This window comes from Rattus norvegicus, chromosome X (assembly GCF_036323735.1).
Source record: "Rattus norvegicus strain BN/NHsdMcwi chromosome X, GRCr8, whole genome shotgun sequence".
NCBI classification, from domain to species: Eukaryota; Metazoa; Chordata; class Mammalia; order Rodentia; family Muridae; genus Rattus; species Rattus norvegicus.
Genome location: NC_086039.1, coordinates 96,867,026 through 96,883,773, shown reverse-complemented (window position 1 = coordinate 96,883,773; position 16,748 = coordinate 96,867,026). Strand labels below are relative to the sequence as shown.

Genomic DNA, 16,748 nt, shown 5'->3' with positions numbered 1-16,748 from the left:
CTAGCTTATAAGCACGGCACAATGTTTTATGTGTTGGGCCTCCATATTCCAGTCAGAGGAAACCCCAACACCTGAGCTCTGGCTTGCTTCATGGCTTCCACTAGCCCCATCAAAGAAAATGTCTTTGCTCCCAAACCCACCATTACTCATCATTTCTCCAGGACTTGGTGAGGTTTGATTGCTCAACAGGTTCACTTCTTCATACAATATGTGGCTAAGCCTGTTGTCTCCTGGCGTGACTTCTTCATAGAAGATCACTGACTAACCTGCTAGACAATGCAGATCTAGACAACACTGATGGCTACTGTAGAATGCCCGTGCCCAGCCTCACAACCAACTTCACACTTGCTATGGAGCCAATCAGCTACCAGGAAGGGCAGTTGCTACCCTTAATCTCCCAGTCTCTCATGAGATCACAAAGCCCCCTTTCACACGCCTTTTGTTGCTATGCAGAATTGTAAAACTGTGAACCATGCCAACTGCCCAGCAACTGTAACGCAGACACTCACAAGAGTTGAGGCTGGAAGACCTTTGAGAGTTTGAAGCCCACTTGGTTTATACAGTTCCATGATAGTCTGGGCTAAGCTTCACAGAGAGACCTTGCCTCAAAAAATTTAAATAAAAATAATAGTCTTAAAAAATGAAACATTTTCCATATGTAAAATGCGATCTTACATCGTTATAAAGATGCATTTAGACTAGGAAAAATATGTACTAGTCTCTCCATTATTGAATGGGGGTGGCTAGTGTGTGTGTGTGTGTGTGTGTGTGTGTGTGTGTGTGTGTGTGTGTGTGTTCCCAGAGGTCAAAATCGGTAGTTGGATCCCTTGAAGATAGAGTTACTGGTGGTTGGGAGCTGTCAACATTGGTGCTAGGAACCAAACAGGTGTCCTCTGGAAGAACAGCAAGTGCTCTGAACCACTGATCTATAATACCAAGTAGTGGCACTCGTGGGACTTTTGTTTTGGTTTTAATGGCTTGGTTTAATGAGTTTCACGCACCATTGCCAAGGCCAATTTAGAACTTCAGGCAAACTCATAGACCCACCCTCTCACAGATGAAAATACAGTATACATAATATACACAGAATATATTCATTTCATCAACTGCTTAATAGAATGTTTGTAACTAAGTATTTTAATACGGAAGGGCACTACAACTGATATGGAGTTAGGTGCCAGTGGGGTGAGAGTATACTCTGATTTCCATTGTCAGATAAGGCTTATTCATGCTGGATATGGTGGCTTAACACTGATCAGGCCAGGTCAGGAAGATTAGCAGACATTCAAGGACAGCCTCAGGGATATTGTGAGTTCCAGGGTAGTCAGGTCTACCAAAGGAGACTGTAAGAAATAAAAACCACTAAAATCTCAAAACCTTTGAATGAGAACCTTTACAACCATTAGTGCACACTATTGTAGAAATGGCAAGAAAGCAAAGCAGCCAATGAAAGGTTCTCACAACCCAAGGAAAGCCGCATCGTAACTCTGTGCTATAAAATTACACTTTTCCAACTTTGCCAAGTACAGTATGAATATAAATAAGCTGTATATTGGAGTCTGTACCTAATCCCAGTTAAATGGTTCATATGTAACTTACTTTCAATGCTTTAGGAACTGGAACTGAGCATAAAAGACACATAAATAAAATGAAAAAGCCTCTTTATATAGCCACATTTTAGTAAATTCTGAACTCAAGTCAGTGATAATTCATAATGTAGATCCAGGAATATTATAATATTACACTAAAATCTATTTTTCTTTATAAAATATTATTTGAGGTATTAGTAATTTTAAGGCCTCTTATTGTGAATAAAGGAAAAATTATTTGCTCATCCATTGCTACCAAGGAACTGTTTCTTTTTCTTTTCTTTTTTTTATCATTATTAACTTGAGTATTTCTTATTTACATTTCGATTGTTATTCCCTTTCCCGGTTTCCAGGCAAACATCCCCCTAATCCCTCCCCCTCCCCTTCTTTATAGGTGTTCCCTTCCCCACCCTCCCCCCATTGCCACCCTCCCCCCAACAGTCTAGTTCACTGGGGGTTCAGTCTTAGCAGGACCCAGGGCTTTCCCTTCCACTGGTGCTCTTACTAGGATATTCATTGCTACCTATGAGGTCAGAGTCCAGGGTCAGTCCATGTATAGTCTTTAGGTAGTGGCTTAGTCCCTGGAAGCTCTGGTTGCTTGACATTGTTGTACATATGGGGTCTCGAGCCCCTTCAAGATCTTCCAGTCCTTTCTCTGAATCCTTCAACGGGAGTCCCGCTCTCAACGAACTGTTTCTTAATTATGCATAAAATACTAAGGAGTTTGTTAATAATTTTTATTTCACTTTTTATTGGTAGTTTGTGCTATTTCAAATTTTAAAAAAAAATGCATGTAGTCTATGTAAAACTTTAACAAGTGAAATTATGTACATAATTATATATAAGAAAATTTTAAGCTAATATAATTAATATGCTTTACAGATTAAATAATAAAATTACCTGGGTACACAAATAGATGAACATGCAAATGTCAATATTTTACTTCAGGAATTATTTTACATAATCAAAATGGAAACAAATATTCCACAATTATCTATGTTTTTAAATCATACATTATTAAAGATGAGAATACCTAAAACATAGTTTTAACTATTTGGAACCTGAAAATCAGACACTGTTCTTCTGTTATGTAATCCTGTACTTCTAAACAGAAAAAAACTTGAGGTTAAAGTAATATATCTGATTACACTTAAAAATATCCATGTAGAATGCAAAAGGTATAAATCCTACCAAAATGATAAGAACCAACTACCTGACAGGATTGCTGGTTAAGGACACTCTAAGAGATTCCAGGCAATTGAGGAGTTTCTCATCTGAGATGCCCGATCGCAATTCATGAACATACTCTTGTGAAGAAAGGGTGAACTCATGTTTGTTGTTTTTCAGGCCACCCTAAAAAAGAAACAGAAGATACCACTTTAGACCGACAAAACTTTTTTTCTTTAAATCTTGAAATTAAAAGAAAACATATACTGTATAAATAGCATTATGGCATTTGCAAACACATGAAGTCTCCTCACCGAAGCAATGTTGAGATCTAACCATTAAAAAACAATTTTTCATCACAAAAATTAAAAGTATATCAATATTTTACCTGTGATAAGTGCTAGGAGCACCCCACCTTTTTTAAAACTGGGAATAAGAAGAGGTGCCTTAATCTCAGTAAGGAAACACTCTACCTCCATGTTTTATCCAAAGTCCCACAACTCTTCAAAGAACTGAATGGTATATTGTACTGTGCATAATACAACGTTTTATATAAACCATTCTTTATAAAACATTTCTCTCATGCATGGAATATGGGTAATAAATATCTCCTATTAAGACACTGCATAAGTAAATATATACATATATATATATATGTATGTATATATATATATATATATATATATATATATACCATAGATGCAAAAATGTTAGCTCCATTTGCTAACTAAACTTAAATAGAATTGTTTTAATGGACACCTAAGGTCATGGCTGAGATGCTGTTTATTGACTCTTAGACCAGGAACACTGTGATAAAGATCAAACTTCTGTGCATCTACTAACTCATATTCTTTAAATATGTCTTCATTTTTTGTTGTTGTCTTTTTCTTTAGTTTTACTTTTTTGAGAGCAGGGTTCACTCTGTAACATAGGCTTACTTTGAAATCACTGTGTAGCCCAGGATGGCCTTAAACTTCTGACAATCCTTCCATGGAAGGTCCCCAAATGGTTAAAATTTTAGGCATAAAGTCACCATGATCAACTTTAGAAAGAAATTTAAATTATCTGGATACCCAGATCTTACAAGAAATGGAAACAAGCTAGCATATAAAAGAATAGATAAAGTTTATACAATTATATTTTTCACAATATTTGAAGTTTAAACATAAGTTAATGGTTGACATTATAAAAACATGATACCATGTTAAAGATAGAATGATTTTTGAAGATAAATTATTTTAATAGTTTCATTACAGAAATAAAGAATCCAACAGAACATTGTGGTACACATTTTATCCCAGCACTTAAGAAGCAGAGGCAGTTGGATCTCTGAGTTCAAGGTCAGACTGTTTTGCATAGTGAGTTCTAGGACAGCAAGGACTACACATTTAAAAGAACAAGAGTCCAGGGAATAGAAAACTGAGCATAACAATTACTGAGATTTCAGGACTAACATAAATATTGTGAACTTCAGATAATTGATTTATTCTTTCTACGCTACTTTCCCAGTATTGAATAAAGAACTGAAGCTACAGGTATTTAACTCTGAAATCTCTATTTAAAAACGGTTAGTCTGAGTATCTTCAGCATAATCAATATAGCACAACATAATATTAAAGAAATAACCCTGAAACAAAACAGAGCAATAGATTAAACTAAATCTCACTGTACTTAGTAGGTCTGTAATACACGAATGGCTTATTATTAACATCATGTTCTGATACTGAACAAAGGAAACAATTAGATAATGGATGGGTAATAATTGAAATTTTAATTACCTGCTCTGTATGAGATTAATGAAAATTACCACTGTGCCCATTTGATCTTTAAAAAATAACGCAGACCAAGTTAGCAGTTAGAGTACACCACGCAATTCCAAAGCTACGTGAATAAAATGTCTTCCAAATTTAAAGCCATTCCTTAATTTAAAATTCACTAGAATGTAGAAACTTGTAAGGCTATGCTTGAATTATTTTAAGACACTAACAGAGAACTGAAAGGGAATTAGGCCACACCCTCCACTGCTCTAAACTAAAATTTCATATCAAAACTAGAAAAGCAATGTTCTAACGGGAACATTCTAAGTATGCAGCAGAGATATTCGCTTCTGAGTTTAGGGACTTGAAACAAATTTTTTCTTTCATTTTTCAATGTAAAACAGATTTACTTTTAATTTGATAAAAGGGTACAGAGTTCTTAGTTGTCAACATAATACTGGATTGCACATAGATCTTTCAGCTGTAGTATGTACAGATACCAATTACTGTCCATTGCAATGCAGTACTGGCCCTTCCTTGTCTTTTTTGAAGACTTTTAGTTGAAAATTGATTTTATTTGATATTAGAATGGCTACTCCCGCGTGCTTCTTCCGACCATTTGCTTGGAAACTTGTTTTCCAGCCTTTCACTCTGAGGTAGTGTCTGTCTTTGTCTCTGAGGTGTGTTTCCTGTAGGCAGCAGAATGCAGGGTCCTCATTGCATATCCAGTTTATTAATCTATGTCTTTTTATTGGGGAGTTGAGACCATTGATGTTGAGAGATACTAAGGAATAGTGATTATTGCTTCCTGTTATATTCATATTTGTATGTGAGATTATGTTTGTGTGCTTTTCTTCTCTTTGTTTTGTTGCCAAGACGATTAGTTTCTTGCTTCTTCTAGGATGTAGCTTGCCTCCTTATGTTGGGCTTTACCATTTCTTATCCTTTGTAGTGCTGGATTTGTAGAAAGATATTGTGTAAATTTGGTTTTGTCATGCAATATCTTGGTTTCTCCATCTATGTTAATTGAGAGTTTTGCAGGATACAGTAACCTGGGCTGGCATTTGGTTTCTCTTAGGGTCTGCATGACATCTGTCCAGGATCTTCTGGTTTCATAGTCTCTGGGGAAAAGTCTGGTGTGATTCTGATAGGTCTGCCTTTATATATTACTTGACCTTTTTCCCTTACTGCTTTTAATATTCTTTCTTTTTTTTTACATATTTTTTGTCTTTTATTTTCTCCATATAATATGTTTTGTCATATAGTCTCTCTCTATTACCCTCTCTTGCCTTTACCTTGCTCAGTCGCTTCTTTCAAATTGTTCTCTTACTTTCATGTCTTAAAAAAATACATTGTATATTTGAGATAGGGAAATGTGGTATTTGCCATTCTGAGTTTATCAAGTTTTGATTTACTTGATGAGTTGTTTTGTACTTTAATGAGTTAACTGTTTTTGGGGTCCATCATTTCATTTCGCATATTTTTCTTTTTTTTTCTTTTTTTTTTCTTTTTTTTCTTTTTTTTTCTTTTTTTTTTTTTATTAACTTGAGTATTTCTTATAGACATTTCAAGTGTTATTCCCATTCCCGGTTTCCGGGCAAATATCCCCCTCCCCCCTCCCCTTCCTTACGGGTGTTCCCCTCCCAACCCTCCCCCCATTGCCGCCCTCCCCCCATAGTCTAGTTCACTGGGGGTTCAGTCTTAGCAGGACCCAGGGCTTCCCCTTCCACTGGTGCTCTTACTAGGATATTCATTGCTACCTATGGGGTCAGAGTCCAGGGTCAGTCCATGTATAGTCTTTAGGTAGTGGCTTAGTCCCTGGAAGCTCTGATTGCTTGACATTGTTGTACTTTTGGGGTCTCGAGCCCCTTCAAGCTCTTCCAGTTCTTTCTCTGATTCCTTCAACGGGGGGCCTATTCTCAGTTCAGTGGTTTGCTGCTGGCATTCGCCTCTGTATTTGCTGTATTCTGGCTGTGTCTCTCAGGAGCGATCTACATCCGGCTCCTGTCGGTCTGCACTTCTTTGCTTCATCCAACTTGTCTAATTGGGTGGCTGTATATGTGTGGGCCACATGTGGGGCAGGCTCTGAATGGGTGTTCCTTAAGTCTCTGTTTTAATCTTTGCCTCTCCCTTCCCTGCCAAGGGTATTCTTTTTCCTCATTTAAAGAAGGAGTGAAGCATTCACATTTTGATCATCCGTCTTGAGTTTCATTTGTTCTAGGGATCTAGGGTAATTCAAGCATTTGGGCTAATAGCCACTTATCAATGAGTGCATACCATGTATGTCTTTCTGTGATTGGGTTAGCTCACTCAGGATGATATTTTCCAGTTCCAACCATTTGCCTACGAATTTCATAAACTCGTTGTTTTTGATAGCTGAGTAATATTCCATTGTGTAGATGTACCACATTTTCTGTATCCATTCCTCTGTTGAAGGGCATCTGGGTTCTTTCAAGTTTCTGGCAATTATAAATAAGGCTGCGATGAACATAGTGGAGCACGTGTCGCTTTTATATGTTGAGGCATCTTTTGGGTATATGCCCAAGAGAGGTATAGCTGGATCGTCAGGCAGTTCAATGTCCAATTTTCTGAGGAACCTCCAGACTGATTTCCAGAATGGTTTTACCAGTCTGCAATCCCACCAACAATGGAGGAGTGTTCCTCTTTCTCCACATCCTCGCCAGCATCTGCTGTCACCTGAGTTTTTGATCTTAGCCATTCTCACTGGTGTGAGGTGAAATCTCAGGGTTGTTTTGATTTGCATTTCCCTTATGACTAAAGATGTTGAACATTTCTTTAGGTGTTTCTCAGCCATTCGGCATTCCTCAGCTGTGAATTCTTTGTTTAGCTCTGAACCCCATTTTTAATAGGGTTATTTGTTTCCCTGCGGTCTAACTTCTTGAGTTCTTTGTATATTTTGGATATAAGGCCTCTATCTGTTGTAGGATTGGTAAAGATCTTTTCCCAATCTGTCCGAGGCCGTTTTGTCCTAACCACAGTGTCCTTTGCCTTACAGAGGCTTTGCAGTTTTATGAGATCCCATTTGTCGATTCTTGATCTTAGAGCATAAGCCATTGGTGTTTTGTTCAGGAAATTTTTTCCAGTGCCCATGTGTTCCAGATGCTTCCCTAGGTTTTCTTCTATTAGTTTGAGTGTGCCTGGTTTGATGTGGAGGTCCTTGATCCACTTGGACTTAAGCTTTGTACAGGGTGATAAGGATGGATCGATCTGCCTTCTTCTACATGTTGCCCTCCAGTTGAACCAGCACCATTTGCTGAAAATGCTATCTTTTTTCCATTGGATGGTTTTGGCTCATTTGTCAAAAATCAAGTGACCATAGGTGTGTGGGTTCATTTCTGGGTCTTCAATTCTATTCCATTTGTATATCTGTCTGTCTCTGTACCAATACCATGCAGTTTTTATCACTATTGCTCTGTAATACTGCTTGAGTTCGGGGATAGTGATTCCCCCTGAAGTCCTTTTATTGTTGAGGATAGTTTTAGCTATCCTGGGTTTTTTGTTATTCCAGATGAATTTGCAAATTGTTCTGTCTAACTCTTTGAAGAATTGGATTGGTATTTTGATGGGGATTGCATTGAATCTGTAGATCGCTTTTGGTAAAATGGCCATTTTTACTATATTAATCCTGCCAATCCATGAACATGGGAGATCTTTCCATCTTCTGAGGTCTTCTTCAATTTCCTTCTTCAGTGTCTTGAAGTTCTTATTGTACAGCTCTTTTACTTGCTTGGTTAAAGTCACACCGAGATACTTTATATTATTTGGGTCTATTATGAAGGGTGTCCTTTCCCTAATTTCTTTCTCGGCTTGTTTCTCTTTTGTGTAGAGGAAGGCTACTGATTTATTTGAGTTAATTTTATACCCAGCCACTTTGCTGAAGTTGTTTATCAGCTTTAGTAGTTCTCTGGTGGAACTTTTGGGATCACTTAAATATACTATCATATCATCTGCAAACAGTGATATTTTGACTTCTTCTTTTCCGATCTGTATCCCCTTGACATCCTTTTGTTGTCTGATTGCTCTGGCTAGAACTTCAAGAACTATACTGAATAAGTAGGGAGAGAGTGGGCAGCCGTGTCTAGTCCCTGATTTTAGTGGGATTGCTTCGAGTTTCTCTCCATTTAGTTTAATGTTAGCAACTGGTTTGCTGTATATGGCTTTTACTATGTTCAGGTATGGGCCTTGAATTCATATTCTTTCCAGGACTTTTATCATGAAGGGGTGTTGAATTTTGTCAACTGCTTTCTCAGCGTCTAATGAAATGATCATGTGTTTTTGTTCTTTCAGTTTGTTTATATAATGGATCACGTTGATGGTTTTCCGTATAGTAAACCATCCCTGCATGCCTGGGATGAAGCCTACTTGATCATGGTGGATGATTGTTTTGATGTGCTCTTGAATTCGGTTTGCCAGAATTTTATTGAGTATTTTTGCGTCGATATTCATAAGGGAAATTGGTCTGAAGTTCTCCTTCTTTGTTGTGTCTTTGTGTGGTTTAGGTATAAGAGTAATTGTGGCTTCGTAGAAGGAATTCGGTAGGGCTCCATCTGTTTCAATTTTGTGGAATAGTTTGGATAATATTGGTATGAGGTCTTCTCTGAAGGTTTGGTAGAATTCTGCACTAAACCCGTCTGGACCTGGGATCTTTTGGTTGGGAGACCTTTAATGACTGCTTCTATTTCCTTAGGAGTTATGGGGTTGTTTAACTAGTTTATCTGTTCCTGATTTAACTTCGGTACCTGGTATCTGTCTAGGAAATTGTCCATTTCCTGAAGATTTTCAAGTTTTGTTGAATATAGGTTTTTATAGTAAGATCTGATGATTTTTTGAATTTCCTCTGAATCTGTTGTTATGTCTCCCTTTTCATTTCTGATTTTTTTAATTTGGACGCACTCTCTGTGTCCTCTCGTTAGTCTGGCTAAGGGTTTATCTATCTTGTTGATTTTCTCAAAGAACCAACTTTTGGTTCTGTTGATTCTTTCTATGGTCCTTTTTGTTTCTACTTGGTTGATTTCAGCTCTGAGTTTGATTATTTCCTGCCTTCTACTCCTCCTGGGTGTATTTGCTTCTTTTGGTTCTAGAGCTTTTAGGTGTGCTGTCAAGCTGCTGACATATGCTCTTTCCTGTTTCCTTCTGTAGGCACTCAGCGCTACGAGTTTTCCTCTTAGCACAGCTTTCATTGTGTCCCATAAGTTTGGGTATGTTGTACCTTCATTTTCATTAAATTCTAAAAAGTTTTTAATTTCTTTCTTTATTTCTTCCTTGACCAGGTTATCATTGAGTAGAGCATTGTTCAATTTCAAAGTATATGTGGGCATTCTTCCTTGTTTGTTATTGAAGACAAGTTTTAGGCCGTGGTGGTACGATAGCACACATGGGATTATTTCTATCTTTCTGTACCTGTTGAGGCCCGTTTTTTGACCAATTATATGGTCAATTTTGGAGAAAGTACCATGAGGAGCTGAGAAGAAGGTATATCCTTTTGCTTTAGGATAGAATATTCTATAAATATCTGTTAAGTCCATTTGGTTCATGACTTCTCTTAGTCTGTCTACGTCTCTGTTTAATTTCTGTTTCCATGATCTGTCCATTGATGAGAGTGGGGTGTTGAAATCTCCCACTATTATTGTGTGAGGTGCAATGTGTGTTTTGAGCTTTAGTAAGGTTTCTTTTACGTATGTAGGTGCCCTTGTATTTGGGGCATAGATATTTAGGATTGAGAGTTCATCTTGGTGGATTTTTCCCTTGATGAATATGAAGTGTCCTTCTTTATCTTTTTTGATGACTTTTAATTGAAAATTGATTTTATTTGATATTAGAATGGATACTCCAGCTTGCTTCTTCTGACCATTTGCTTGGAAAATTGTTTTCCAGCCTTTCACTCTGAGGTAATGTCTGTCTTTGTCTCTGAGGTGTGTTTCCTGTAGGCAGCAGAATGCAGGGTCCTCGTTGCATATCCAGTTTGTTAATCTATGTCTTTTTATTGGGGAGTTGAGGCCATTGATGTTGAGAGATATTAAGGAATAGTGGTTATTGCTTCCTGTTATATTCATATTTGGATGTAAGGTTATGTTTGTGTGCTTTCATTATCTTTGTTTTGTTGCCAAGACGATTAGTTTCTTGCTTCTTCTAGGGTATAGCTTGCCTCCTTATGTTGGGCTTTACCATTTATTATCCTTTGTAGTGCTGGATTTGTAGAAAGATATTGTGTAAATTTGGTTTTGTCATGGAATATCTTGGTTTCTCCATCTATGTTAATTGAGAGTTTTGCTGGATACAGTAAACTGGGCTGGCATTTGTGTTCTCTTAGGGTCTGTATGACATCAGTCCAGGATCTTCTGGCCTTCATAGTTTCTGGCGAGAAGTCTGGTGTGATTCTGATAGGTCTGCCTTTATATGTTACTTGACCTTTTTCCCTTACTGCTTTTAATATTCTTTCTTTATTTTGTGCGTTTGGTATTTTGACTATTATGTGACGGGAGGTGTTTCTTTTCTGGTCCAATCTATTTGGAGTTCTGTAGGCTTCTTGTATGCCTATGGGTATCTCTTTTTTTAGATTAGGGAAGTTTTCTTCTATGATTTTGTTGAAGATATTTACTGGTCCTTTGAGCTGGCAGTCTTCACTCTCTTCTATACCTATTATCCTTAGGTTTGATCTTCTCATTGAGTCCTGGATTTCCTGTATGTTTTGGAGCAGTAGCTTTTTCCGCTTTACATTATCTTTGACAGTTGAGTCGATGATTTCTATGGAATCTTCTGCTCCTGAGATTCTCTCTTCTATCTCTTGTATTCTGTTGGTGAAGCTTGTATCTACGGCTCCTTGTCTCTTCCTTTGGTTTTCTATATCCAGGGTTGTTTCCATGTGTTCTTTCTTGATTGCTTCTATTTCCATTTTTAATTCCTTCAATTGTTTGATTGTGTTTTCCTGGAATTCTTTCAGGGATTTTTGTGATTCCTCTCTGTAGTCTTCTACTTGTTTATTTATGTTTTGCTGTGTTTCTCTAAGGGAGTTCTTCATGTCTTTCTTGAAGTCCTCCAGCATCATGATCAAATATGATTTTGAAACTAGATCTTGCTTTTCTGGTGTGTTTGGATATTCAGTGTTTGCTTTGGTGGGAGAACTGGGCTCCGATGATGCCATGTAGTCTTGGTTTCTGTTGCTTGGGTTCCTGCGCTTGCCTCTTGCCATCAGATTATCTCTAGTGTTACTTTGTTCTGCTATTTCTGACAGTGGCTAGACTGTCCTATAAGCCTGTGTGTCAGGAGTGCTGTATACCTGTTTTCCTGTTTTCTTTCAGCCAGTTATGGGAACAGAGTGTTCTGCTTTCGGGTGGGTAATTTTTCCGTTTGCTCGTGGGGTGTTGCTTATGAGCTCTCAGCGGTGGCAGCAACCAGGAAGATTTGCGCCGCCCTTTCCGGGAGCTTCTGGGCACCAGGGTTCCAGATGGCGTTTGGTGTTTTCCTCTGGAATCAGTAATGTGGGCAGAGTGTAGTCTCTTCTGTTTTCCCAGGCAGGTTTAGCTCTCCCTCCCATGGGATTTGGGTGCAGAGAACTGTTTTTCTGGTCGGTCCCTTCAGGTTCTGGCGGTGTCTCAGACGCAGGGGACCTGCTGCTGCTGTGCCCTTATCTCCAGGAACCCAGAGGCCATATACAGTTTCCTCTTGGGCCAGGGCTGTGGGCAGGTGTGGGCAGTGTTGGTGGTCTCTTCCGCTCTGCAGTCTCAGGAGTGCCCACCTGTCCATGCGGTGAGCTGTCTCTCCCATGGGGTTTGGGAGTAGTGAGCTGCTGCGGGCCGGGATCATCGAGTTTGGGAATCCCGCTAAAATCCAGAAGTGTGTATCTAGTAGTTCATTTCTTAAAATATACCTTATTTAATATAAAAACTTGGACTTCATTAATGAAGGGAGAAACCATTTGCTAGTGAAAGCAAATTTTAATGCTTAATAATATTCAGCAGTGGTCTTTATGGTTAATAACAAATGAGTTGGATTCTTTCGTTTGTATCTAACAATAAAAGGGGAGGCCATCCTATACTTAAAACTTGCCGGTAATTGCCTTATGAAACCTATCAAGCAATTACTGTAAACATTGTGCATATGGGTGGATGACATCAAGTAACTCTTTCAAAGTGTAAGCGGTTCCTAACATTTTTGTGAGATCTCATCACCGCTCATATTACTTGAGGATAAAAAACGAAAGTAAGTATTGTGTCTGTCTTTCAAATGAGAGAGGCCCTTGAAATATATCAGATAATAAAATATAAACAGAGAAAACTAATCCAAAGATTTTTGACCTGGGTTGCAAACCAGGCAATATGAACATTGTAAAAGGGAAATGTAACTATCTTTATTTTCAGGAACCTTTAAGTTAAGTTTGGTGAACTTTGATATTATGAATGTACACAAAAGCTACAGTAGAAATAGCAGCTCATCCAACCTAGTAACCTACAGATAGTTTTCACTATACTAAACACACCACAACTGTGGAAGTACTTGAAATATCCATGCTCATTTCATACAACCCGCCACCCTCTTCTGTAATTAAAAAATAGCATAAGGAAGTATCTTACAATTTCTCAATCTCTAAACAATTTTGAAATAGTGGAAACATGCATAAAGTTATGAGAAACAATTCACAAAAATCTCCTGTTTTCCCTAATCATAGCATCTTACTAAGAAACATTCTAATATCACAGCTGTAATATTGATGTTGTCAAAAACAAAAATATCTTATTCAGAGTGTCCTGATGTTACCTACATTTATTTGTATATGTGGTATACGTGTTCTGTATGAATATAATTGTGTATAATCTTATCATCTGTAGATTAATACAGTCAAATCTAGACAGTTCAATTCCCAGAAAGATTCTTCATGCTGCCCTTCCATAACTACATCCATAGTCCTATCACAACTTTCTAATCTGAAAGTCAGTAATCTGTTTGACATTTGTATAATTTTTATTTGCAAATGTTACATACATGTTTGATATTATACCCTATGTTTCAATCTAGAATGTCCTCTGTTATACATCATAATACTACGGAGAGATATACAGATCACTGAATAAACAAACAGAGCATGCTTATTAATAAATGGCATCTCACGGTATAGCTATTACTACAGATTATGTAGCCATTTACCAATTGAAGAACAATTTTAGTGATTAGGCATAAACTTCATTAGAACCTCCATCTGTAGATAAGTATATGAAAATATCTTATAAGGTCTTAGTATATTAGAATTTTTGAAAATATTTGAATACTATATCTTAGAGTAAATGTTTTCGTTTTTATCACTATGCATTTGATATTTGGCAATAAAATATATGATTCCAGGATGGTACACAAAGTCTCATCACTGTCACCAAGGATCCTAAAGTACAGACATGTTAAGAAGGCTAGTGGTGACCTGCTTCTTGTATTATGAAATTATATTGCATATACTCTATTCAGCATTGTGAGAAAAGAGGACGAATCCCTATATAAATAGACACTTTAAAGAAAATAGAAAGCAATCAATCAATTATACTATACTAGTTAAAGTCAGAAATGTGTGGGAAAGCTTTTTCAAAATTGCTATTTATAAGCAAAACTTTGGAGAAATATAACTTTAATGTTTTCACTATATGCTTTATCTTTTTATAGATCCAATTTCAATACTAATTTTAGACAATGTAACAAAGCTAGTTTAATAATATTAATGTTGATTAAAAATATTTACTGCCATCTAAATAGAAGCTACATTTTTAGTATGTAATGAGGTATAAATTAGAGAGAAATTAAAAAAAATGTCTTCCATGAAATAAGAAGTGCTCCCATTGTATTCCATAAGTTTGGTGATGCTGTCCCTTCATTTTCATTAAGTTCTAAAAAAGTCTATAATTTCTTTATTTCTTCCTTGACCATGTTATCATAGAGTAGAGCATTGTTCAGCTTCTATGTGTATGTGAGCTTTCTGTGTTCATTGTTGTTATTGAAGACCAACCTTAGTCCATAGTGATCTGATAGAATGCGTGGAATTATTTCAATCTCCTTGTATCTATTGAGGCCTGTTTTGTGACCAATTACATGGTCAATTTTTGAGAAGGAACCATGAGGTGCTAAAAAGAAGGTATATTCTTTAGTTTTAGGAAGAAATATTCTATAGATGTCTGTTAAATCCAGTTGGTTCAAAATTACTGTTAGTTTCACTGTGTCTCAATATACTTTCTGTTTCCATGATCTGCCCATTGATGAGAGTAGTGTGTTGAAGTCTCCTACTGTCATTGTCTGTGGTGCAATCATGCTTTGAGCTTTAGAAAGTTCCTTTATGAATATGGGTGCCCTTGCATTTGGAGCATTGATGTTCAAAATTCAGAGTTCATTTTGGTAGTGCTAAAAAAAAAAAAAACTCACAGCGCTGAGTGCCTCCAAAAAGACCTTGGATAGAACAAACACAACAGCATGACAGCACACCCAAAAGCTCTGGAACGAGAGGCAAATTCACCCAAGAGGAGTAGCTGGTGAGAAATAATCAAATTCAGAGCTGAAATCAACCATATAGAAACAAAAGAATTCTATAGAATAATCAACAAAACCAGGAGCTAGTTCTTTGAGAAAATCAACAAGCTAGATAAATCCTTAGCCAGACTAACCAGAAGGGAGAGAGACAGTACCCAAATCAACAAGTTCAGAAATGAAAAGGGAAATATAACAACAGGAACTGAGGAAATTTAAAAAATTATCAGATCCCACTACAAAAGCCTAAATTCAACAAAACTGGAAAATCTGGAGGAAATGGACAATTTTCTAGACAGATAACAGGTACCAAAGTTAAATCAGATCAGATAAACGATCAAAACAGTCCCATAACCCCTAAAGAAATAGAAGCAGTCATTAAAATTCTCCCAACCAAAAAAATCCCAGGACCAGATGCGTTTAGCTATTAATTCTATCAAACCTTCAAATAAGACCTAATACTGATACTCTCCAAACTATTCCACAAAATGGAAACCAAAGGAACATTACCCAATTCATTCTCTGAAGCCACAATTGTGCTTATACCTAAACCATCCAAAGACTCTACAAAAAAAGAAAACTTCAGACCCATTTCCCTCAAGAATATTGATACAAATATACTCAATAAAATTCTCACAAACCAAATCCAAGAACACTTCAAAACAATCATTCACCATGATCAAGTATGCTTCATCCCAGAGATGCAAGCATGGTTCAATAATACAGAAATCCATCAATGAAATCCACTATATAAACAAATTCAAGGAAAAAAAATCACATGATCATCACATTAGATGCTGAGAAAGTATTTGACAAAATGCTTCATGATAAAAGTCTTGGCAAGATAAGGAATTGAAGACCCATACCTAAACATAGTAAAAGCAATACACAGCAAATCAGTAGCCAACACCAAAATAAATGGAGAGAAACTTGAAGCAATCCCACTAAAATCATGGACTAGACAAGGCTGCCCACTCTCTCCCTACTTAATTCAATAGAGTACTCAAAGTCCTAGCCAGAGCAATCAGACAGCAAAAGGAGGTCAAAGGGATACAATTTGGAAAGGAAGAAGGAAGACTAAAGTGTGGATGCTTCAATCCTTCTTAGAAGGGAGAAGAAAATACTCACAGGAGGAAATACAGAGACAAAGAGTGGAGCAAGAACTGAAAAAAACATCATCCAGGGACTGCCCTACCCGGGGATCCATCCCATTGCAGATACCAAACCCAGTCACTATTGCTGATGCCAAGAAGTGTTGTTGACAAGAGTCTGATATGAATGTCTCCTGAGAGGCTCTGCTAGAGCCTTACTGAAACAGATGAGGATGGTTGCAGCTAACCATCAGACTGACCACTGGGTCCCCATTGGAGGAGTTAGAGAAAGGACTGAAGGAGCTGAAGGGGTTTGCAACACCATAGCAAGAACAATACCAACCAACCAAACCCCACCAGAGATCCCAGTAACTAAACCACCAACTAATGAATACACAGGGAGGGACCCCCAGCCATATATTTGTCAGAGTATAGCATTGTCCAGCATCAATGGAAAGAAAAGCCCTTGGTCCTATGAAGTCTTGGGGGGAGGGAATAAATTTTGAAATGTAAATACATAAAAATATCCAAGAAAAATAAAATTATTTAAAAAAAAAATGATCCCATTAATTTCCAACATCTAAAGTTCCAAGCATTTAAGTAAGTACTATCTGCCAAAATAATTG

General features: G+C 37.2%; 1 protein-coding gene and 1 pseudogene across 6 annotated transcripts in view; both read right to left on the bottom strand.

Moving 5' to 3' along the window:
* The window catches only part of Rpa4l-ps1 (replication protein A4 like, pseudogene 1), a 33,947-nt pseudogene extending 33,254 nt beyond the window's left edge, over positions 1-693 (bottom strand).
* Positions 1-16,748, bottom strand: part of Diaph2 (diaphanous-related formin 2) — an 827,546-nt gene that overhangs the window by 644,307 nt on the left and 166,491 nt on the right. For all 6 annotated transcript variants that reach the window (XM_039100253.2, XM_063280011.1, XM_063280012.1 and 3 more), the window contains one exon: positions 2,803-2,942. In XM_039100253.2, coding sequence (XP_038956181.1) covers positions 2,803-2,942 — 140 coding nt within the window. The remainder of the gene's footprint in view (positions 1-2,802; positions 2,943-16,748) is intronic.